Below are 24,977 nucleotides of genomic sequence, written 5' to 3'. Positions count from 1 at the left end.
ATTTGTCTTTAGTCAAACTAGTCATTGTTTTGAATAACTTACAGATTTATTATAAATCCACAATTTACACAGCATTGGCATCTGGAAAACTAAACAAAAATGTCTTCAAGGCTTCCTGTGACTGAGTATGGCTTTAACACTGACAGCCTGAGCTTTGCATGGTCAGAGTGCAAAAAAAAAAAATATCTGGGAAGTGTTGTGTGTTTTTGGGCAATTTTTTAAAGTCCCAATGCTTGCATGTAGTTTCACTTCTGTAAACTGGACAAGTCTGGTCCTCCACCATGAAAGTTTCCAGAAATTTCAGCACCACTGAAGTCAAATCCAGGATTCTGTTCAAAGCAAGAAAACATGCGTCACTGACTTGAATGGCTTCAGGACAGAGAACTGGTACTCACTCTTCCATTAAGAAAATGTTTAATAAAGCTAAAAAGTTAAGCCAGAAATTATTTTTGGTTTCCTACTGTAACACCACCAGGTTATTACACACCACACAAGTAACCAATCCAAATGACATGATACAACGTAGTAGCTTGACTGTCCCTGAAACAACCAAATATGGACATCTGTATCAAATGTGCTGAGGAAAAGTAGGTTTTTGCTGCACAAATTTTAGATTTTAGAAGAAATTGTGAATAACCTGTTCTCTAAAAGCATTTGGTCATTTTGTGTATGTTGATAACGTTACACTGCATTTAGCATTGTCCAAAAATTTTTTTTAAACTCTTGTCTACCTGTGTTATAGAACTTGAACAGCTGTTTGTGAGATAGTCAGGTCAGTAAATTGGCTCATGAGAGACACTGCAACAAGAGCCACCAATATTTCTGACAATGTGCTCCCTATTTGACTGGGTAATTAATTTCTTTCCCAACAGTGCCTGTTGTGTGCACACTGCATGCCCCTCTGAAAATGGTTTACATGATCCAATCATAATCCAAATACAATGTGTCTTAAAGTGGTGTTTACACCTGGCTTTGTGTGAGATCAATGAAATCCAAATATGAACTGATAACCAAAAACACATGTAAACGGGCCCAGAGACTTGCGTTCATACTTGTGGGCATGCTCTGTCTCAGATGGTCAAATTCTTGTCCTATAGTCTCTCAGTGGAGCGCATCTTAGTGTTTTCTCTGTCCTAAAGAAGCCACATAATCTCAGAAGAGGAACTGTTAATAAATCAAATCAAAACAGTACACTGGGATCAGTATTTCTTGAACAGGAACTGCAACACCAGCATCTATTCTGATTAGCTTTGTTGACTGGCCAGTTGATTAGGGGTCTCCAGAATCAGGAATAAAGGCAAACAGATGTGTGTGTTTACCTCTCTTTGGAACCTCTCCAGTGTAAGTTTTCTCTGCATCTGATCCTGTACCCATGGGTCGGCAGCGAACTGTCCTTCCAGAAGTGAAGCCCAGCAGTTTCCAGCCTCACGGTTGGTCTTCATTAGGACTATCCTGATCAGCTTTTTGTCCTCTGAAGAGGATTTGGAGAAAAGTCTCAAACACGAACATGACCAGTGTATTAGGTTTCAATTATTTAATTTAAAAACCACTACTAATTTATTTGCTGAGTAAAAATAATCTCACCTAATGTCCATGTCGCTTCATCACCCACTGTTGTTCCAGACAGCTTTCCCTGTGGAAATGGACTCTTTTTGTTATGGCGCTTATAGCATGTGTAATCAATCAACATCAAAAGTCATGGCACATGTTAATGTCAGCAAACAAACCGAAATTGTTTACTTAAATGAGCAGAAAATACTATTTTTAAATTTCTTTCCAGCAGAAAATATGTAGTAAATGAACATAATTGTCATTGTTATAATAAATCACTTCTGAAAAAAAAACATGTTTCCAGTTGATATCCAATTGATTATGCAATAATGCTAATAATAAAAATCCTTGGATCAGCAGATGAATGAGTGAGGTCCGATATTTATGTTGGTTGATTAGATCTAGATCACAAACACCACTTTCACACTCCCACTGCTCCACAGCCTATGAATGGGGGCTTTAAGTGTCTCTAGCCAACGCTTGGTGTTGAGTGTGGTGACCTTAGATGTACGTGAACCTGCTGCTGAGTGTCCCATTTCAGTCCATCCTTGACTTCTGAGGTCATACCAGCTGAGGCCGTATAACTAAATCCCTGTGCACTATAGAATAGGTGAACTGACTCATTACAATCTTTCATTCAGATTTCAAAAGTCCATTTGAACCCTGTACAAATCTCTGAGTGATGCATGAGGCAGGATTGAGGCAGCAGAAGACTAAAAGTTAACTTAGCTGATGTGGGACCTTAAGTCTACCAGTTCAACTCTCTCGACTAGCAGGTAATTTGGAGGCAGGAAGAGGGAAGGAACAGCACTGTCTCCTTAAGAAAGGTGTATAACCCCCAAATGCTGCCCAGGCACAGAGGGTGACTGCCTGCTGTTAAAGGTATGAATGTGTGCATGTTCCCTGCCACAAATGGGTTAAATGCAGAGATTTAAACATTTAAAAGGAGGAATTTCATGAATTTCATTGCAGTTCCATTAGTAGGGCTTAAGTGAGATGCTTACATGGGATTAATGTGGGCAGCCCAGTAACCTCTAGGGGCTGACATGGGCCCAAAATGAGTTGGCTTATTTTAGCGAGAGTTTGTGTTTTCAGGTGGGCTTCCCATATTGGCTCTGTTTAAGCCATTATGGTCTCATCGCTGACCCTGTGGGCCTTCCATATGCAAGGCCAACATTTAACTTAAGAACAAAACTCGATGGTGCCCAGGTGGGCTGCACCTTTGAGACCTCTGAGTGTTTTGTGTGACCTGAATACCCACGGGTATCACTGCGTTTCGTTGCAATGTCCTGGGAATGTGAATTAAATACACGTCTCTGTTTGTGTTAGCTAAGTAATATATCTGAAATGTATGTGTTGTGTCTTTAACGTTACCTTGAATATCTCATGTCCTTTGACGCTGAGCTCCACTTCTTTGCTCTCAAGTTTACATTTGATGTCTTTGCTGGATGTTCCCGGCGGGACGTTAACTTCTATGAAAATCTCCTCCATGGTCTGGTACCACGACCCCCACGGAGTTTTACAGGGAACAACACCGCTTCTTTCTTCAAAATGGACCGACATCACTCTGTATTTCTGATAGGACTGATGTAATGTTGTTGTTTTGTGTAGCTAGAGTGTTAGCTAGCCGGCCGCTCAGGCCAACGGAAACCCCCGAGCTCTCCCTAACGGCTCTGCGCGGCCCAAACAGTCCAGATTTAACAAACTAATATCTCAATAACAGACTCGAGAGCCACTCTAACGAGTTTTCAACCATTCCTACACTTTCTACCAGCTTCCCTCTTCTGTTTCTGCGCTGTGAAGCTGTAGTTCACAGAGATTTACACTGATACCTAGTGTTAAAGAGCGGGAACTGCACTGGACACAGCAGACATTCAAAATGTAAAGGACATGTTTGGACATTGTACTAATTACCTATAAAACAACATTAAGGGATTTCTGTTCAATTATCAAAAACTGACTCATTACACTCTTTGTTTATATGTGTTAGAACATGTATTTTAAGACTAGTATTATAGTATAATTTAGAAATATTGGGTAGGAACTTGCAAAAATATGTTGCTGTTTTCTTGTGTGTAGATACAGGCTTACACCACTTCCTGATAAGTCATAAGTGACAAATAATCAGACAAACTAATGTTGAATCCAACTGTATCCCAGAAAGAAACACATTATACCATAGTGCAGCTGTCAATAACTCAAAGAGAATCTAATGCCTGCAATACAACTCAAAAACGTTAGGGCAGAGGCAGGTTTGCTGCTGTGTTACATCACCTTTTTTTTTAATTAACGTATTTATTGTCTGTTAGGGTCGTGGTGGGTCTGGAGCCAACCCAGAATCACTGGGCACAAGGCGGGAACACACTCTGAAGGGGGAGATAGTCCTTCGCAGGGCTCACGTATTCACACTTACAGACATTTTTGAGTAGACACTTCACCTACCAACGTGTGTTTTTGGACTCTGGGAGGAAACCCACGTGGATAAGGGGATAACACACCAAATTCCTCACAGACAGAGTCACCCGGAGCATGGCTCAACTCCACACTACCTATTGTGCCACCATGCAAACAAAAAACAAATATTTTTGATATAATTAAACTCATCTAAACCTCTATTAGCCTCAACAACAAATAGTTTTATTCTGAAAATCCTTATTCACCAAAAAAGTATTCCATGAGATCTGTCCCAAATCTTTGTGTTACAGGCCCTCAATTACAAGAGCAGGGTTTTTCTTTTAATTTTTAAAACATGCAATGATTAATTTAGATGAACAGGTAATGCTCCAGAATTTGAATGAAATAATGTAGGCTGTAACTGTAGCTTTTAAGTGGTGTTTGTCATAGCTGGGTTAAACCAGGTCTGCTCTTTTCCAAACCTAGTTACTTAGGATGTTCTTAATCCTTTAACTCGATTATTCTCCATGATCTCACCTTAAACAACTCAAACACTTGCCCAGAGTCACACACGGCTTCATCTCACACGCTCGCACCGAAGATATGGATTCCTCCTGGTAATGAAATAGGCACTGGCTGAGGGAGGAGAAAATGAGCTATATTTTAGCGTTGTTGCTCTTGACCAGGTATGTTATAGCCTTCTGAAACATAAGATATTACCTTTGTAACACTGGAAAGATACATGAACTACATGACAGGTCGGAATGACTTTTATTTTTAATTTCTCCAGAGTTAAATGGTCAAATTTGCATGGTTTGATTGTGAAATGCTCTGTTTTAGAGCATTGTTTACAGTGGTGGCAATAGGAACCAGACATCTGAAGAGCTTAATGCCCCTAAAACCTAAATGACGGAGTGTTATTACATGGAACAGTTAAGAATACAATGTCTGCTGCATTAGACATTGATTCATGATAGCTTGAATGCCCTGTGAACAGACAGGCATTTAACTTCTTTGTGTTAATCACTGTTTTATGTAAAAACCTTGGATCCACGTGTGAATTCATTAGTGGGTTTGCACTGGAAATACCTGTGTAATCAAACATTGCACAAAATGTGTGTTATTATCACCACCACCGCAACCCTCAGAGAAAACTCAGTTGCAAGTGTCTCTCTTGTCTCCTCAGTGTTGGTGATGTAATAGGAAATGTTAAAATCAGCTCAGAGAACATCACACGGATTCTGGACAAACTTCTTGAAGGATATGACAACCGCCTGCGTCCTGGATCTGGAGGTGAGTTCCCTTCAGGAATATCCTAAGTATTAAGTCCTTACGATATACAGGATTTATTTTGTAACATTTTTATAGACAAATGTAGCCTGTGATGCTTAACAGACATAAAAGTTCAAGGTGAGTTCCATTAATTTTACAGGACTTCTCCATAATTCAGTCTTAAACAAGTAAAAAGATCACTCAGAGTGATTTGATGTGAAGTGTTTTGCTCTAGAGAAGCTTACTGAATAAAAATTGTTAGCAGTCCAACATGACATGAAGAGTTTAAGGCCTGTGAAACCTACATCAATTCTTTAAAATACATCGTCTGAGTTCTGAGACACTGCTGTTAAATATGCAGAGACGTACTCTGGGCAGAGAGGTGTTACTATAATGAACATTACATATAGAAAGTGTTGGACACATTTGAACAATATATATATTATAATTATATCATTTCTCTACAGCAAACCATTCCATAAAAAACACTTTGAATAACACTCATTTCTCATGAATTTAATTATGCAGTGGAATTCCCTGTTACATTTAATTTGGTTTAAAACACATCAAATTATTGGTATTATTTATATTTTCTGATACTACTAGTCGTTTCTCAGTGCTGTTGCATCTGCAGTTTCAGTGACTGAAGTCAAAACAGACATATTTGTCACCAGCTTTGGTCCAGTGTCAGATGTTGAAATGGTGAGTAAACCACTGACCATGACAAGTCCATTAGCTTTTCTTCATTTCTTTTGTCATTCCTTGTTGCTGAGTTTTAGTCTGTTACCACTGTGGTCCAGGCAGTGAGTGTAACTCTATAGAGACACAATAGAGCAGTAATTTTGAACACATTCATGTCCAAACACTACATTTAATCCTTAGACGAGGAAATACTACCTGTTTGTTTATGTTGCAGGGTGTATGAATGTTTAGCAGTTCTAGTTATTTTTGATTTATATGGTGACAATATGGGAGTCACGGTGGTGCAGCAGGTAGTGTCACAGTCACACAGCTCCAGGGACCTGGAGTTTGTGGGTTCGATTCCTGCTCCGGGTGACTGTCTGTGAGGAGTGTGGTGTGTTCTCCCTGTGTCTGCATGGGTTTCTTCCGGGTGACTGTCTGTGAGGAGGTGTGGTGTGTTCTCCCTGTGTCTGCATGGGTTTCCTCCGGGTGACTGTCTGTGAGGAGTGTGGTGTGTTCTCCTTGTGTCTTCGTAGGTTTTCTCTGGGTGACTGACTGTGAGGAGTGTGGTGTGTTCTCCCTGTGTCTGCGTGGGTTTCCTCCGGGTGACTGTCTGTGAGGAGTGTGGTGTGTTCTCCCTGTGTCTGCGTGGGTTTCTTCAGGGTGACTGTCTGTGAGGAGCGTGGGTTTCCTCCGGGTGACTGTCTGTGAGGAGTGTGGTGTGTTCTCCCTGTGTCTGCGTAGGTTTTCTCTGGGTGACTGTCTGTGAGGAGTGTGGTGTGTTCTCCCTGTGTCTGCGTGGGTTTCTCTGGGTGACTGACTGTGAGGAGTGTGGTGTGTTCTCCCTGTGTCTGCGTGGGTTTCCTCCGGGTGACTGTCTGTGAGGAGTGTGGTGTGTTCTCCCTGTGTCTGCGTGGGTTTCCTCCGGGTGCTCCAGTTTCCTCCCAGAGTCCAAAAACACACGTTGGTAGGTGGATTGGAGACTCAAAAGTGTCTGTAGGTGTAAGTGTATGTGTGAGTCACCTTGTGAAGGACTGGCGCCCTACCATGTGTCCAGTGATTCCGGGTAGACTCCGGACCGACCGCAGCACTGAATTGGATAAGCGGTTACAGCGGTTATGGTGTCAATTTGCAGTCAGATTATCTATAGTTGTGTGGGCAGTAATGGCCTAATAGTTAGGGAAGAGGGCTTAAGACTTCAATTCCTATGACCAGCAGGAAAATTGGGGGCCTTGGGTGTGAAGGAACAGCACTGTCCTCCTCCCTCAATCCATGGCTGAAGTGCAGGTGAGCAAGGCACCGAACCCACAACTGCTCCCCGGGAGGATGGCAGCCCACTGCTCTGGGTGTGTGTTCACAGCCCCTGGTGCACTAGTGTGTGTGTGTGTTCACTGCCACAGATGGGTTAAATGCGGAAGACACATTTCACTGTACATTTGTCCATTGTACAATGACAAATGTAATTTCAGTGAAAAATCCCAGTTAATATGATTTATGATTAAATACAAATTACATACTTTCTTCAGACCTGCACTTAGTCCACCTCAGAAAGTATTTGATTATGTAAATGTAATGATTCATGAATTGTGTCTGAATTCTTTTGTTAAAAAACATTATTTAATGTTCTGTGCATATGTTTCTGTCACATAGGACTTCACCATGGACATGTTTTTCCGTCAAATGTGGGTGGACAAGAGGTTGGCATTCAAGGGCCCCATTGAAATCCTGCGGCTGAACAACCGAATGCTGGACAAGATCTGGACCCCTGACACCTTTTTCCGCAACGCGAAGAAATCTCTGGCACACAACACAACATGCCCCAACAAGATGTTGCGTATCATGCAGAACGGCACTGTGTTCTACACCATGAGGTACATCAAAAAGTCATGACCAACCCCATGATCAAAACAGCAGCAGGAAACTTAATTAAGAGATCGCCAAGAGACTGTTATGGAGCATATGGAGAGGATGTGCTAAATTATGCTATTTTTAGTTTCCTCACAATATTGAGCTGTGTGTCCATTCTACGTTGGCTTTTGTAAACCATTGGCTGCTTCCAAAAGTGGATTGTATCAAAGTTAATAGTAAATATTACAGAGTCATCACATTACTATTAATACATTGTGATTTTTAATGCAGCACTGCTGTATTTAATTATAATTTAAAGAGTTATTAAGTCATTTTACCAGAAAAGGAGCAAGAAATTAAACAATCAAATTGCTTTGTAGCTTCTAGATGCACCAGTTCTTGCTGAACATTGTTCCACACATGGAGGCACTCATATTTAAAATAGGTTTAGTACAGAAGTTGTTATACATCCAGGTCAATAGATGTCAGTATGTTTCAGAATGTCAGAATGTTTCTTAACACGAAGAAGATTCATTCTAGAGTATAACCCACTGTCTTTTACCATTTATTATAAACTGCTTTAATTAAAATCTAATTGACAGAGCCACTTTGAAAGTTCAGATCCACCTACTGTGAATCATTCTGTCAAACTTAGCTTTGAAGAGGTTGATAATCTTCATAATTACAGGCTGACTGTAATTGCTGACTGCCCGATGAAGCTGATGGACTTTCCTATGGATGGTCATATCTGCCCACTCCGGTTTGGAAGCTGTAAGTACTGCTCACTCTTCACCATCAACACCACAGAGTCTCTTGATTTGGCTCGGACTTCACTGTCTTTATACCTCGCTTGTAGTTGCTTACACCAACCAGGAGATTGTTTACACATGGAGGAAGGGCCTGGAGGCGTCCGTGGACATACCCCCTGAGTCCTCCAGTTTACTGCAGTATGACCTAATGGGACAAAAGTTGTCAAGTGAAACACTGAAGGTCACTACAGGTAGGTGCTCGTGATCGTGGTTGGATGATGACTGATGAATTACAATACGGGCACGATGGCAAAAATATATCAAGTATATAATGACTTTTAACATGTGACAGTACTTAAAGTCATAAAGTGTGCATTGTCGCTGCCCAATTAAAAACATGTATCTCCATTTTTAGTTTACCACACACAGTCGCTGTCCTTCAGATTGTATGAAAATGTCATGATGAATGAACCAATAGTTATGCTCCAAAATTACTTGGAATAACATATTTTCACTTTCACTTCTATAGAAAGTTATGAGGGTTTTTTCTTCTCCTGTAAAGTTGGAATTAAGTTGGAACAGACCAGATGTACTGAATTACCAGATGTAATTTGAATTAAAAGCTATGAGGACATTTTTTGTGATTAGTATTGACTAGGGTGACCAGCCGTCCTCTTTTACCCGGACATGTCCTCTTTTTTAGACTTAAAAAAATGTCCGGGTGGAATTTTACAATTGTTTTTCTAGAGCTAACGTAGAACTTCGAGAAGCTTTTCGTTGACAAACTAGTCCCGCCCTCCCCTACTCCGATTGGTTCGCTTGAGTGAGAAGGGGGAGTAAAAGTAGCCTAAAATCTTCTGATTGGACGGTCTGACTGTAGAGCTACCGTTATTGGTCGATAACCTTCTCTGTAAACATTTAATTGGTCAGTCTGCACGTCAGTAGTCTTTGTTTACATCAGGCAAAGCTCATGTACCTACCCTCATCTCGAGCAGCTATGCCGAAACGTAAATGTAAGTACTCTGATGAATTAAAAAAGAAATTCCCATGTTTTGTGTAGTAAATAAAGGTGTAAAGGACCGAAAAGCACACATAGGTTCAGCTAAGCATACAACGGCAGCGAGGGGCGTGACCTCATCCCCTCCCCAGGGAGGTCTGGTCACCCTAATATATAAACAATCTAAAGGACTTACCAGCCATGTTCTCCAGTGATTCTTTTTTCTTTAAAACCTAGTCCTAGTGGCCTGGAGGAGTCAGTGATTCTGTACTAAGCCAATTTTATACAAGGCCTTTGTGGAGGGCCTACTCTGTGGAGCATAAACTGGTTTATCCAGGGACTGGCTGACTATGTTTTTTCTGCTAATACTGGTCACCTAGATATACCACGCACAGCAAGAAATACTGCCAGGAAGAGTATGTATTGAATACAGAACTATCCCCATTTGTATTGAGTGAATTATCAAATTAATTTTGACTTTTATCAAAATGATAGCATCATGGTTGTCCTTTACTGATTTCTCCTTAATCGAATTGAACCATCCCGTCGGAGATATACACCCCTAGACTCCTACACTGCCAATTACTGTAGCTAAAAGAGTGCCAATTAGCAGCAGAAAGAGTGACTTTTCCAGTGTAATTGTGGGCATATTGCCGGCCAAATGCTTCCCTGAGCGGCAGTGTAAGATGCTTAACTGGTCAGGGCTAATTTGTGCTATTGTGTATCTGTGTGTGTGTGTGTGTGTGTCTTTAAAAAGAACAGTGAAGGCTAAAGCTTCTCTCCGGCTCTAGGGCCGTGCAGGGCCTGTGAGGGGGAGATTTATGGACAGGCAAAAAACATTGTCCCCCTGCTGAGGACCCATCAGATCAGTGAGGCACAGAGACAGTAGATCAGGCGCAGGCCCAAAAGCCGGGTCTTTGCCCCAGTTAAACAGCAGAGGGGATACAGAGCTCCACTCTCCCTCCCTTACTCTCCTCAGCTCAGAAATGTGTACACCACTGTATCACAAACAAAATATAACACAGAAATGTAGTAAGAGACCAGCCTCCAATAATTGCATTTTCAGTCTATTAATTAATTTCAGATATTAATTAACACCAGGTTAAACTGCTTAAAGCAAAGAAGCCTCAACAACTTCATTTTATATTTCTAGTATTCAGTGTTGTCCATTGTCCATCACTGCCATTCTTACAACTTCTAGTCCTTTTAGGAGACTTTCACTGAGATTTCTCAAAAGAATACGAATCATTAAAATATCTCCATATTTAGCCCAATCCGTGCAGTGAAACACATTCTCACACACACACACTAGTGAACGCTAAGGGACCTTAAGCACACACACCTGGAGCAGTGGGCAGCCCTAGCCACTGGGAACAGTTGGGGTTTAGGTGCCTTGCTCAAGGGCACTTCAGATATGACCTGCGAGTTCTAGGGATTGAACCGACAACCTTCAGGTTATAGGCCCCGGTCCCTAACCTCCAGGCCAAGGCTGCCCCAAAAAGAGATTTACGACAGTTTTGCATCCTTTCAAACCCATAGTGTAGAACATGACACATAAGAACCTTGCATTCTTCTTAGTACAGCACTTTTCAAACAAATACCACATACAATTTTCAGTGTGAAAAATCTCCTAATAAAAAGTGCCCTCCTTTGCCCTCGCTGACATGTCCTCACTCTGTTTCAGGTGATTACTCTGTCCAGCTTGTTCACTTTTTCCTCCAGAGGAAGCTGGGCTATCATCTGATCCAGACTTACATCCCCCTCATCATGGTGGTGGTGCTGTCCCAGGTGGCCTTCTGGATCAACAAGGAGTCTGTCCCCGCTCGCACTGTGGCTGGTAGGAAAACTGCCTCTATTTTAGTGTCAGGAAAATGGCATGTTTTTTGAAGCAGACCACTATCTGCTGTGTTCACGCTAGCAATCATAAGTTTGGAATCACATGCTATGTCTTATGTGCAATGATGACTTACACAATGTGATTTGTACTTTTCTGAATTATTTTTAGAGTTATTGTTTACATCAACCATAGATTAGATATTAGAACAGAGCAATAGTACAAATGTATCCGATAATAAAATGAAAATGTTGATTGATCTCCACTTTTGAGTTATGGTGAAATCTGCATACTGATTGTTAAAGGGGCACTCTGATGTATATTCATACATTCATTCATTAATTCATGAAGGGCTTATCCAGTTCAGGGTCGCGGTGGGTCCAGAGCCTACCTGGAATCACTGGGCACAAGGCGGGAACACACCCTGGAGGGGGCGCCAGTCCTTCACAGGACAACACACACACTCACACATTCACTCACACACTCACACTTAGGTCACTTCTGAGTCCCCAATCCACCTACCAACGTGTGTTTTTGGAATGTGGGAGGAAACCGGAGCACCCAGAGGAAACCCACGTGGACACAGGGAGAACACACCAAACCCCTCACAGACAGTCACTCGGAAGGCACAGAGTTAACATACCACACTCCTCACAGACAGTCACCCAGAGGAAACCCACGCAGACACAGTGAGAACACACCACACTCCTCACAGACAGTCACTCGGAGGAAACCCACGCAGACACAGTGAGAACACACCACACTCCTCACAGACAGTCACTCGGAGGAAACCCACGCTGACACAGGGAGAACACACCACACTCCTCACAGACAGTCACCTGGAGGGGGAATCGAACCCACAACCTCCAGGTCCCTGGAGCTGTGTGACTGTGACACTACCTGCCTCACCACTGTGCCGCTCTGATGTATATAAAAACTATTAATAAATAAACAAAGCCAGCATTAGTGCAAACTAAACTGTACTCAGTGGTTTTAGTTTTATTCACCACTAAATGTTCATTATCTTATCAATTTAAAAAATATATAAATTCAAAACAGCTTGCCTCCACAAATTTACCTACAAGGAGTTGCATACAAGATTCAGTTAGGTGGTTCATAATCTTTAAACTGGAAAATCTCACCCTGGATTCTACTGTAGCTCTGCTGGAGAAAGCTAATAGAAATGTCTACAACAGAACTGATGGAGTGTCCCTTTAAATCTGGAAGCTACTCGGATTTCTAGTCCTCTAGAGTCTACAGGACAGAAAACATTTACAGTTCCCCGGTATCCTGTTAATCAAGTGTGAAAAGTTCACAGGAGTAGCATGTTTGAATTATTGTTTACACTTAACCTGGACTAAATAGCTTTTATGTAAATTCAAGTTTCAGAAGTTTTATTTTCATATGCTCAATAAATACAAGTATTTCATAGATTTCACAGTCCCTGCCTCTCTCTCCACCCACCCCCTGACACTCATCTGCAGTTTGAAAGCCCTGCCTGGCAAGTTGATGGCACTGGTTCCTTAGCTTTATAGCTTTATGATGTCTGAAGCTCTGGTTGTCTGCATTTGTTCAGCAGAGCCCATGACTGAAACTCTAATACTTTAAAAAACACAGAGACATCTGCTCACCAAATATGTATAAAACTTGAAAATTAGAATATAAAATTCACTGAACAAAACAGCTGCATTCCTGAAGTCCTGAAAACTACAAATCAACACGACACAGATCATAACTAGCCTATACGGGCTAATGTTTGTAGACATCTGACCTTGTCTGGCTCATGTGAATCAAAACCAGAGTGTCCCATTTTGGCAGTTTTGTTTGTAAAATGTTGATTTTTGTTCCTTAAACCCCTATCTAAGGAGGAATGTCTGCAACCTTTATGAAGTTTATGATGTTTTGCTATTCCCGTCCAATTCTTTCTTCAGAAAACTTCCCCTCCGGCCTACAGAGGGCGCCAGTTACCCCACATCACTGAATACAGCAGACTTCTCTCAGCACTGTTCCTCTTCATAGTTAGTTGTACAAGTCAGTGCATGTTATATTAGTAATAAAGTCAAAACAGATATTTAATTGTAGACCAATGACTGCTTCATTTACACTTGTGGCTCTTAGCAGATGCTGTTATCTGATGTTAATTTAATTTGTAAATCTGGGCAACTAATGAGTTAGGATTCTTGCCCAAGGACTTCAGTTTGTGTGGTGTGCTTACTCAGAGAGGGACTGGAAACCTGGTCTGTGTTGTGTTGAAGTCAGCAGCTGTACCCACTGCACTATACCTACTGTTGTTCATGTTTAATTAATTATGACCTGCACCAGCTCATGTTATTTCATGACCAGTAACGGCATCTCTGACAAGCCTTAGACTTTATCTGACTTTATCTGGTGGCATTATCTGACATGCAAGACAAAACAGGAAAAACCTAATGTGTTAATGATCATATTTACCCCACGTTTGGTGCAAATTTATTCATCAACAGTAACGGTGACAATAACAAGTCCTAGGATTGCATTAGACCAGTCATCCGTGCAATGTTTACAGACCATGAGTGGTGTAAAATATAAGGATCTTTTACAAAGTTTGACTTATAATTGTTTAATTATCTGATTAGCAGGAAAACATGTCCAAAGTCTGATCTGTTAATGATCATATTTACCCATGTTTCCTGTGAATTAAGCATTCAATAGTCCTGGGATAACACTAGGCTTAATCAGTCTAGGAATGTTTATGAAAAACAGGGATCTGAAGTAAATTTCCTTTGCAGGGTTTGAACCTGAAGTGTTGCATGATCAACTTGTCCAATCTGCTCTAATCAATGTTTTAGTCATCAGCAAAGGTGTCCTCTGTAATATGTAACCCCCGAAATGTTTTCATTTCTTATTGTAGATGAAAATTTGAGTTGTATTTCTGACTTTATTGACCTGTGTTTCCTGTGGCTCTGACCTGCAGGAATCACCACTGTCCTGACCATGACGACTCTGAGCATAAGTGCTCGTTCTTCCCTGCCCAAGGTGTCCTACGCCACAGCCATGGACTGGTTCATCGCTGTCTGCTTTGCCTTCGTGGCCTCTGCACTTGTGGAGTTTGCTGCTGTTAACTACTTTTCCACTCTGGAGGCCAACAGAATGAGACGCAGACTCTCCAGAGGATCTGTGCTGGAGTCCATAGCTGAGGGCAGTGACGACGATGAATCGGTAAAAACTGCATTCTCAGGATTAGGAGTGGGAAATAACACGGTATGTTTTTGTTTTTCATGAAAATTTAGGTTGCAAAACACTTTAGTATTCCTAGAACAATGAAGAATTACTGGTTTAGATGAATAATACTGACCTTTAAACAACAACCCGCAATACTGGATACATGACATAGATTAAAGATGTCATATTATGCTTGATCATTTTAAAAGATTTTTCTTGTTTATTTTTATTACTTTTAACAGTACCAATACATTCATCCATTATCTGTAAGCGCTTATTCAGTTCGGGGTCACCGTGGGTCCAGAGCCTACATGGAGTCATTGGGTGCAAGGCAGGAACACATCCTGGAGGGGGCGCTAGTCCTTCACAGGGCAACACACACCTACGGACACTTTTGAGTTGCCAATCCACCTACCAACATGTGTTTTTGGACCGTGGGAGGAAACCAGATCACCCGGAGGAAACCCACGCAGACACAGGGAGAACACACCACACTCCTCACAGACAGCCACCCGTAGGAAACCCACGCAGACACAGGGAGAACACACCACATTCCTCACAGACAGTCACCCAGAGGAAACCCATACAGACACAGGGAGAACACAACACACTCCTCACAGACAGTCACCCGGAGGAAACCCACACACCATATAAACAACTCATTAACAGCCAATTGGATGTCATTCTAATATTGTCATATTAATTAATTTGTATTATTTTTATTTATTCTCCTGTTGTTTTTTTTCTTGTCTTTTTTTGCAATTGAATGTATTGTATATTGTAACAATAACTTAAAATATGTTATAGTTTTGCCTTAAGCCCTTGTTTTAACGTTAAAGGTCTTTGACTGTCCACACTTCAGTTATTCACTCTCATAATTACACAGCTTAAATATAAGATACTGATAAATAAGTCTTAAGGTTAATAATTCAATAACGGGCTGCAGCTTTAGGGGTCTAAAGACACATGCTCTGGACTGAATGATGGATTTAGTTCCCCGTAGATGTCCCTCTGCTCATGGATTGATTGACATGGTTTCTGGTCTGTGTGATGAGTGTGACAGCTCTTTTTGCAGTTTGGCGTGGCTGTGCACCACAGTTCTATTTATATAGCTCTTTTCACAGTAGATTTTGTCAGAGAGAAATTTTATAGACATCTGGGCCTAGACCCCAGCGAGCAGTCCAAAGGTTACTGTGGTATGGAAAATATTCTGGGACAGAATAAAGAAAAAGCACTGAGAAAAGCCAACACTCAGAAGGAGTTCTGACCACCGTCTGGGATGCACCATTTGTTTCCTATGAACTATGGCCTGCCACATGTCAAAGATTTTACATATCAACCAACAGACGTCTGGAGCCAATTTTATGTTCTTTTATTGCTGTCACGGGATGCTCGATTACATGATTAAAACACAAAGTTTAATAAACAAAGCAGATTTCAATGCAATAGCCGCTGCTGTAAGAACATGAAGACAGAGCTTATAAAGGGAACAAGTAAGGGGCAACACCTGTGAGCAATCACACTGAGGTCACAGGTGAGGGGCGTGGCTAAAGACACTAAAGGAGGAGGAACCCTACTCAAAACAAAAGAGAACAAGGAGAAAACGAGACCAAAATAAAAGAACAGGGACAGATCCTGGCAATTGGCTCTGAAATGGGAAGCAGCTATAAGTTGAAGGCTCTGACAGTTTAAGCAGCATATATAAGGCGTACATAATTATTTAATGCAAACTTAACTTAATTGAATAGCGATGGTTTGAGCAGGAGTGCCTCCTGTGCCTAGGAAATCCAGCCTGGCTTTGACTGCCTTTCTCTTTTTTGTTCTGGCCCAGTAAACAATTAGCCGTTGAATCAACGTTCTCTTAAGGTTGAAATTGAAAGTTGAAAAGACGTCCAAACACAGACATTGAAAAGACGATTATTAGACGTATTTTGGACGTCCATTGACGTTATTAATTGGTCCCGAAATAAATTACTTGTATAAAACGCGTTTTGGACGTCCACTGACATTATCAATTTGTCACCACTTAACTAACTTATTAAGATGGATTTTGGAAGTCCATTGACGTTTAAAATATGTTCTTGACGGGCAGACTACATTTAGACCTATTTAGAACGTCCAGTGACGTTCCTTGTTTACTGGGGGTTTGCTGGAGGATGCCTTGAATCTTATACTAACTCATTATTTGGAACACAGGGTATATGACCTCTGGTGGCTAGGTGTGTGAACTACACTAACGCAGACAGTGAAACTTTAAATGACTAAAATTGACTACGGTAATTAAATGTATTCATTTTCACTAACAACAACAAAAAAAAAAACAACCAAAATAAACCCCCAGTTGTGGAAGTTTAGGATCTGTCCTTTTGATAGAATTTCTTTCAGTTAATTTTAAATACAACTTTTAAGGGTTAAACATTTATATTCACCCAGCATCACCAGGCCGTCAGCCTCCTCTGTATTGCTCTCACACACTTCCATATTGTTGTACAGTTGTAACTGAACCAGGACATGTGTGATGAGTGTGTGTAGTGTTGAGGCTGGATATGCTAATGCTGCAGGCATGCACAGTCTCCAGAGAGCGCTCCCATGTGGCCGGCTCATGCTTGGTGTTTTAAAAATAGCCTCCGTATTAGAACCACACTCCATGAGATCTTCCGTAATCTCTGCTACCTGTGAGTGCACTGCCGAGATACTATCCACTACCCTCCTGTTCCCCCCTCTCTGACTGGGAGGGGGATGTGTATCTCAGTGCTCTATCCTCCCACAGTGAAGATTTTGTCTATATAGCTTTGCTTCAAACAAATATCAGGCATTTTTCACAGCCCTCGTACAGCCCTTGAACACCAAGCGCCCCTCTGTTCATTTGACAGGTTTTACTCCTCTCAGACAGTGTGGAGAGTAGTATTAATAGCTTTTTGAATATATTGATATCAGCCAACGACCCATCTTGAGTTTTCAAAGGGTTTTACTGTAGTTTAGGAGTATCCAGGCAACGGTGGTTTAGCCCCGCCCATCACGCTGACGTGATAAAGAGTGTTGTCACTGCAGGAAGTCTGTAGCACGGTACTTGGAGTGGACATTGGGAAAATGATCAATCGCTGTGCTGTTTCTGTTTGTGAAAAAGCAGACTGATCACTGTAATGTTCAGCAAACACCGCTGAAGTTGATTTATTTCTGCTGTCCTTGGGAATTTCAGCAATATTTATATTTGTTCTGTACAGTTTAGCTTGGACTGCCGTTTGAGGAAGGCAATATAAAAGGTAGCCAGTCAGAACAGAAGTCGTTTACATATCGGTCTCAAAGGCACTGTCGCTCCTTAGACATCTTGTTTGGTTCTAAAGGATAAATAATCACTAGATAATAGAGAAGTCATAGTTATTTATAGCTGATTTCGGTTAAAAAAACCCCACAGAAACTCATTTTGAATCTGCTGAAGCCTACAGCTCATCTTGCTGCAGTTGGCAACAGAAGTGCTTCAAGGAGCACCTTCTAAAAAGTGCAACAGTGTATGTATGTTGTGCCATGTTCTCTGTGAGTCGACTCAGAGGTAATCTTGGCTTGCTATGGAGTTGTTTCAGCACTTTCTGGGCTTTAAACGTCACCTGTAATGCTGAAAAAAAAAGCTGCACGTAAGCAGCTTTTGCACACAGGAAAGTTGTTACTGAGTCTCAGGCAGTTTCTCTCCACTCTGTCTTCAATGGAGTCACTCTTATTATCAATAGCACACTTATTCATCATATTTACATACTGGCAGGAGTTTAAAAGTTTGGGGACACTAATAATTCAAAATCTTTGCTCAAGTTGTATTATACACCGGACTGTGTCAATTCATAGTATCCATCAAACAGCTGTTTATTTGTCGTTTAATGCAGTTTTGTTTTAGTATTTTCTCAGAAATAAATATGTTGGACTCTACAGAATGTAGGGGGGTTTCATCGTGTGGTTTTTCATTATGTTTATTTCATATAAACAGTTTGGAAAATAAATTGGATGCAAAACAATGAGCATGAATTTGAATATGCCACTTTATGTTAGCAGCGCCACTGCAGCAAAAGAAATTGCATGTTTCTCAATGTGCTTCTCGATGTGTTTTTCTCTAGACAATATCTGACCCCAGCGTTGGAGGTCGAGTGAGGAAAAGGATGAGCTCCATCTCTGAAGCCCCCAAAGCCCGTCTGCCCATTTTCCTCCAGCAGGGCTCGGCCGTCCCTCCCAATATGACGCTGGCTGGCACCAGCCCCATCGACTACTATGCTCGCATCCTCTTCCCAGTGGCCTTTGGCATTTTCAACTTCATCTACTGGTACATCTACCTCAGCAAGGACACTGTAGTGAACGCCAGGTGTGTTTAAGCTTGTGGCCAGATGCCTTTAGTTACACAATAGGAAGAGAAGTGTCAGCCTTTTCTATTAAGTGGTTGTTCAGCAAAAATGTATTTGATTTGATTAAGCAAAATTTAAATAAGAAGTTAACTCCATTTATTTTTAACTGAACTTTCAATTCTGAGGTGTTGGTTTGATGTTTAATATTGAATTTACACATTCATTCATTGCCTGTAAGCGCTTATCCAGTTCAGGGTCGCAGAGCCTACCTGGAATCATTGGGCGCAAGGTGGGAATACACCCTGTAGGGAGTGCCAGTCCTTCACAGGGCAACACAGACACACACATTCACTCACACACTCACACCTACGGACACTTTTTTTTTTTGAGTCGCCAATCCACCTACCAACGTGTGTTTTTGGACTGTGGGAGGAAACCCACACAGACACAGGGAGAACACACCACACTCCTCACAGACAGTCACCCGGAGGAAACCCACACAGACACAGGAAGAACACACCACACTCCTCACAGACAGTCACCCAGAGGAAACCCACGCAGACACAGGGAGAACACACCACACTCCTCACAGACAGTCACCCGGAGGAAACCCACGCAGACACAGGGAGAACACACCACACTCCTCACAGACAGTCACCTGGAGGAAACCCACGCAGACACAGGGAGAACACACCACACTCCTCACAGACAGTCACCCAGAGCGGGACTAGAGCCCACAACCTCCAGGACCCTGGAGCTGTGTGGCTGCAACACTACCTGCTGCACCATCGTGCCGCCCTCAATTTACAGAGTTACAAATCATTTATGTCAGCAGAAATAATGTTCTCTGGAGCTCCACATGGAGCCAGCCACTTCTTCTTTTCAGACTGCCACCAACATTTAAACACTTTTGCAGGAGAACACTGATATACTGGCAAACAGATGCCAATACAGAGTGATGGGGGGAGGGCAATCCTAACCAGAGAGAGAGAGTGAGGGTAACTTGCTCTTTTAACTTGCCATGGCTATGAAATCACGAGAGACTGAACTCACAAGCTCCTGAAAATAGTGCCAGTGCTTTGATCGCACCCCTTGGGAGCCCAGTTCTGTGTAGTTTTATTTCTTTTTTCTTTTTTAGATTCATCTGACACGGACTGAGGCAAGCGTATGATGATTTGTGTTTACAATTTGCACAGTGGGTATTTGTAGGATATCGGCTTTCATTACTTAGCTATGTTAGCTTTGTTGCTCGAGTGAACAACTAAAAAAGCAAGCTTCAGGCAGCAAACGTGTATTGGCTGATTGCTTAAATTTGAGCAAAATAGAAGAGGCATACTTGATTTTTTTGACTAGCCATTCCTTGAACAGGAGTGTATCTGTAAGAAAACAGAAAAGATTTCACAGCAGAGAAGTGTAAAAAAAGGTAGTATCTGACTACTGTGCAAAAACTAAGTGATGCCTTGCTTGTTGCTGAATAATCCCACCCCATTCTTTTCACTGTGAGTTTTGCACTCTGACAACCTGCACCAGTAGCCAGTACCAGAAGCCTTACCTATGATCAAACTCTGACTGCGGAGGAGCTGTGAGAGCCGGGCTCTTTGATCTGTTCCCTTTTTTTGCGGTAAACAGCTGAGGCTAAGTCACCCCCACACTGCACACACAGATATGCTCACGTTCCCCTAAAACAATAGCAGCATGCTCTGCTCATCTGAATTTTTTGGCTCAGCTGTAAATGCATGAATAATTTCTGAGTGAAAAACAGCCTCGGGACCGACTAGACAAAACCAGAAGAGCTCAGGGTGCGGCTAGTCGACACTTACACTTAAAAAAGTGCTGCAGTGACTCTTTCTCATTCAAATGTGCTTCATTTCCGCACGCATAAGTATATTACATCAGCACAATTACCGCTCAATGTAAGTCAACTGAAAGACAAAACTGTTGATTTTGTATGTTTTATTCATGTAGAAACTTTTAAGTTCTATGCTGACATATTAATGCTGATCAAAACTGGCCAGGTCTGCCCTGGGTATCTCAGAACTGACCACACAAAATAAACATTCGCTAAAGGTATCCCAGCCATTTGAAGAGCTCTTTAATTGGCTTTAAAGGCTAAGCACCAGCTGTATGAAAGCGTCAAACAAATAAACACAGTGGAATGTGAGTTCCTAGCTTGTGTTTATTGATAGTCAGAAAACATGTTATTTCTTACTAATTCAAGGAATAAGGTTTAAAAGACCGTTGGTCCCCCCCCAACGGTGTTGGGAAACTCTAATAGGCGTCTTGCCTGTGACGTAGATGGTGGACAACAACTCTAGATGTTGCACTTAATTTAATGCAAATTCAATGTACAGTGGGACATCTGTGCACAAAAGGCCCAAAGATCCCAAAATATCCAGAAAATGGACTAAATTTGTCAACTTTAAACGGGCACTTTGGAAAGGACCATCCGCTCACTCCGTTATCTGTAGCGTTAGTTGTAGGTGTTAGTTAACCTTAGCTTGACTTGCTAAACCCGGTGGCTCAGATTATACTCGGCTACGTAGCTGCGTTACGGAGGTTTATAGTGTCTGATGAATTCGAGTTCGACTTCGATCACATTTACAAGAATAACGGTACCTCTAAATTTGAGTTTAGCTTATTGCTAGGCTATTGTCATGAATAATGTTGGTTATTTAGCTATCAGCTAGATACTGTCATAACAGTCAGTCATAACGGTGTTTCACCGCGGCGTTGTTCAGCTGTTGTCCACCAGTGACGTCACGGTTGCGTTCAAGAATTTCCGTAGCGAGCTCTGGTTTTTTTGTCAATTTAATAAAATTGTCAGTTTTAAAGCAAGTTAAGCTGCTATTTTCATTTTAATTCATACTTATATCTGTCAGTAACTAAAATCATGTGAAATATTCATGGAGGTCCATTAAGTGGTACTTAGCCTTTAATCTAAATATATAATACTAATAATAAATAATGCTAATATTGGCTAGCGTCCCTATGGGATTTTTCATGCCACAAGTCATACACTGTACAGCAATGTTTTGTACACTGTTCTTGGTTTGCACTGTCACGATATTTGTGTTCACAGAGAGCTCAACGGTAGCCTGTAAAAATTCTTTATACTATTTCAAGATTCCTGCCATATTAGCTTAGCTTAAACTGTGAACAGAGATGATCTAATGATGCAAACAGGCTGAAGTGATACTTAAAACTGGCTTGAGCAATGATGCTATGCTATATAATGTTCATTGTACAAATACACCTGAAAATACCTAGGAATCTTAGTAGTGCCCAACAATCCTCAGAGCTAGAATCACAAAATGGATACCAGAGCCATTTTATTTACCTTTTCAAACAGAGACAGGAAATATATCTTGAGGGCCACATTAATTATTTTGCTAGTTTTACCATTTATTTCATTGTTCTCAAATGGCAAGTCATTGCTGTCAATTAATTTAGGGTTTTCTTCTCCATTTGTTAAATAGCCTTCCCCCAGAAATCCTCCCGCGTTAACAATATGCCATCATATGGTAGCTTTTCCTCTATAATCACCCCCACTTCTCCTGGAATGTAGCCACTGCCATTGCAAACACTGTCTCTAATGGGAACCTCTGGCTGTGGAAACCTTATAAATAGCAGCAGTACCATTTAAATATTGTTTACTCATCATGTATTTGGGTTGTTTTTCTGAACCCAGCTCTGCGCCGCAGATCAGTCGAGATTTTCCGTTCCTTGTTGCTTCATCCACCTTTTGCTGGATTCTGTTGTCAGCCTCCAATTCGAGGAACATTTAAACCTCTTCAGAAGACCACAGTGTCATTTTAACAGCTACCGCTGTGAGTCGGATACAAACAAATGCGATATCTACTGTAACCCTACTATTTTACAGAGGGCACGTTTGTGCTGTGTACCTGAATTTTGTTGTGACTGGCAAGTGTCTGTAGCCAATCAGTGCTCCGCAAGGCTTACATGTCACTTTTAATCTGGCCTCAACTCGCTTGGAAGCAGAAGTGAGCAGGGAATAAAAAGTACGTGGTTCCACACACTTTGCCAAATGCAAAACAGGAGCCGAGAAGAGTAGGGACCACGCAGTGAAAAACAGCCAATAAAGACAGGTGTTTTCCTGCTCTGCTCTAGAGACTACTAACTAACAGGTGTGTTTAGATGTAGAGATTTTTCATTTTGTTATTTTGGCTCAAGTGTCGATTTTGTTGGAACTTACTTAAAATCTATCCATTTAAAACATGCTGATTCACTCCAGAGAAAAACAACCCCACTGCTCCACAGCCCAGCGCTGGGGGTGTTTTATAGCTCTCTAGCCCATGGTTAGCATTTAGCATAGTGACCTTTGAATTAAGTGCAGCTGCACCAGAGCGTCCCACTCTATGTCATGGCTTTGTATGGAGATTATACACAGTGGGCGTGCACGGCTGAATGTCTGTGTCCACAGTGGGTGCACCCACAGCAGAATTAATTTGTTATAAGGTGTGCCTTTAAACCTCATAATGAGACTTATGAGATTTACTGTCTTTACATTGGAACAGGGGTTCATATGTATATATGCGAAACTGTATCATGGTTAAATGATGAACGACATGATACAGCTGCAATACAAAGCTGTACCTTGTCGTTTTGGTGATTGCAGTCTCCTTGTCATGTTGCAGCTGCTAGAAGGCCTCTGTTGCTGCCTTCCTGGCAGTGGCACTGATTTGTGATTGGGGCTTAAATAGCTAGTTGAGTCCAAAATAGTGCTGGAAGAGCTCACACTCTTTTAGAGCTGACGCACTTCTCACACCCAAAGCCCCGTGCTCCGGTGTGCTTGTACGTGAGAGCAGCAAATGGGAGTTTTGTTGGTGATTTCTTGCCGCTTGAATAAAATTGCACAATGGCAAGGCAGGGAATGGCTTTCGAACAGCTCTCTGTGAGCTGCCGACCATGATTTTACTCTCAGAACAAATGATTTTCATCAAACATTAATCACTGACGTCACAATGCAATGCCACACTTCCTCGTAGAGGTGTAATCTTTGCTCATCTTGTGTTTTGTGCCTTTGTGTGTTTTTATCTCTACAGAGAGATCGACTGAGTTTCTCCAGCACACGGCTCGGCTCAGCTCATTCACTGCCGAGGAAAAAGCATCTACAGCTTTCTTCTTTCTCTCTGACTCTCTCTCTCTCTTTCTCTCTGTCTCTCAGCCTCCTCGTCTCTTTTCTGAATTCAATAGAATAACAATAATTTGAAAGTATTATTTTGTTCCATTGACATACATTAAAATTTAAAGGGTTTTCACATTGAGATTTTGTTCAGACCGTTCACAATATAACAATAATACAACAGCATTATTTTTAAAACACGTAGATATCAACTTAATATATTACACTTAAAAATGTTCCCATTTTTGCAATAAAATAAATGATAAAATAATAAAATCATTCTCTTTCTTTATTTCTCTACTTCTCCTTCTCTGGTTTACTTTTTCTCTGCCCCCACCCTGACCTGCACCTTACTTTTAGCTGCGCAACATCTCATGAAATTGGTGAATAACTCACTCTATTGTTTTCAGCAGGCCAAAGATTCTCCAACAGGGGGCGCCATTAGCATTCCAATATATTTTGAAGTTATATTCACTTGTGTTTTTTCTACATCTCTCCACTCTCTTTCCCCATTTTTCTTAATCTTACTTTCTCCTGTTTCTTTATTACCTTTTCTCCTTTCATCTAGCTGTCTTTGTCATTCTCTGTTTATTTAGCGCCCTGTCTCTCTCTTTTTTTCCTCTCTCAGTTGACAAACACTCACTCTGTTTCTCTCTCTCTCTCTCTCTCTCTCACACACACACACACACACACTTCATATTTCTCTCTTGGAACAGGCATATATCTCAATCATTCACTCATGTTAAGCAGACTACAATTTATCCACAAGGGGGTGCCTTTAGAATTTAAATAAAATGTAATGCTTCACTGATTCTTTCTCATTTTTTCTTTCTTTCTCTCATTCTCTCATATATGCATTTCTCTGACATTCTCTCTCTCTCTCTCTCTCTCTCTCTCTCTCTCTCTCTCTCTCTCTCTCTGCTGAGCTGTGATGGTACACAGGCCTGTCTGACACTGCTTGACAAGCATGTGTTCCCACTCC

General features: G+C 41.4%; 2 protein-coding genes across 5 annotated transcripts; one reads left to right on the top strand and one right to left on the bottom strand.

Moving 5' to 3' along the window:
• Positions 1–63: 63 nt before the first annotated feature.
• nudcd2 (NudC domain containing 2) lies at positions 64–3,172 on the bottom strand. Of its 2 annotated transcripts, XR_010802113.1 has the most exons (5): positions 2,926–3,172; positions 1,585–1,633; positions 1,320–1,471; positions 1,053–1,164; positions 64–329 (listed from the first exon to the last, which is right to left on the bottom strand). XR_010802113.1 is itself a non-coding variant. In XM_066666966.1 (4 exons), exons 1-4 carry the CDS (start codon positions 3,112–3,114, stop codon positions 246–248), a joined length of 474 nt encoding a protein of 157 aa, XP_066523063.1. In that variant the 5' UTR covers positions 3,115–3,172; the 3' UTR covers positions 73–245. The 2 variants fall into 2 exon arrangements, 1 of the variants encoding a protein (XP_066523063.1); XM_066666966.1 differs by lacking the exon at positions 1,053–1,164 and having other exon boundaries at positions 73–329.
• On the top strand, positions 2,757–24,231 carry gabra6a (gamma-aminobutyric acid type A receptor subunit alpha6a). 3 transcript variants are annotated; one of them, XM_066666963.1, is made up of 10 exons: positions 2,757–2,814; positions 5,132–5,238; positions 5,852–5,919; positions 7,549–7,769; positions 8,435–8,517; positions 8,603–8,746; positions 11,177–11,329; positions 14,280–14,524; positions 18,631–18,872; positions 23,916–24,231. In XM_066666963.1, exons 3-10 carry the CDS (start codon positions 5,917–5,919, stop codon positions 23,926–23,928), a joined length of 1,104 nt encoding a protein of 367 aa, XP_066523060.1. In that variant the 5' UTR covers positions 2,757–2,814; positions 5,132–5,238; positions 5,852–5,916; the 3' UTR covers positions 23,929–24,231. The 3 variants fall into 3 exon arrangements, with proteins under 3 accessions (XP_066523060.1, XP_066523059.1, XP_066523058.1); XM_066666962.1 differs by lacking the exon at positions 2,757–2,814 and adding an exon at positions 3,344–3,432; XM_066666961.1 differs by lacking the exons at positions 2,757–2,814; positions 5,132–5,238 and adding an exon at positions 7,114–7,185 and having other exon boundaries at positions 5,894–5,919.
• Positions 24,232–24,977: the final 746 nt, after the last annotated feature.

The sequence above is a fragment of the Hoplias malabaricus genome, chromosome 4 (assembly GCF_029633855.1).
Source record: "Hoplias malabaricus isolate fHopMal1 chromosome 4, fHopMal1.hap1, whole genome shotgun sequence".
Classification (NCBI taxonomy): domain Eukaryota; kingdom Metazoa; phylum Chordata; class Actinopteri; order Characiformes; family Erythrinidae; genus Hoplias; species Hoplias malabaricus.
This window is presented reverse-complemented; position numbering and strand designations above follow the sequence as displayed.

Excerpts from the sequence above, each read along its gene's own strand:
- nudcd2 (XM_066666966.1), bottom strand. The coding sequence starts at position 3,114 with ATGTCGGTCCATTTTGAAGAAAGAAGCGGTGTTGTTCCCTGTAAAACT. Across the intron at positions 1,634-2,925 it reads AAGGACATGAGATATTCAAG|GGAAAGCTGTCTGGAACAAC; the intron begins GTAACGTTAAAG and ends CCATTTCCACAG. Across the intron at positions 330-1,319 it reads TGGAGAGGTTCCAAAGAGAG|AATCCTGGATTTGACTTCAG; the intron begins GTAAACACACAC and ends TGCTTTGAACAG.
- gabra6a (XM_066666961.1), top strand. Across the intron at positions 8,518-8,602 it reads CCCACTCCGGTTTGGAAGCT|TTGCTTACACCAACCAGGAG; the intron begins GTAAGTACTGCT and ends CCTCGCTTGTAG. Across the intron at positions 11,330-14,279 it reads CCCCGCTCGCACTGTGGCTG|GAATCACCACTGTCCTGACC; the intron begins GTAGGAAAACTG and ends TCTGACCTGCAG.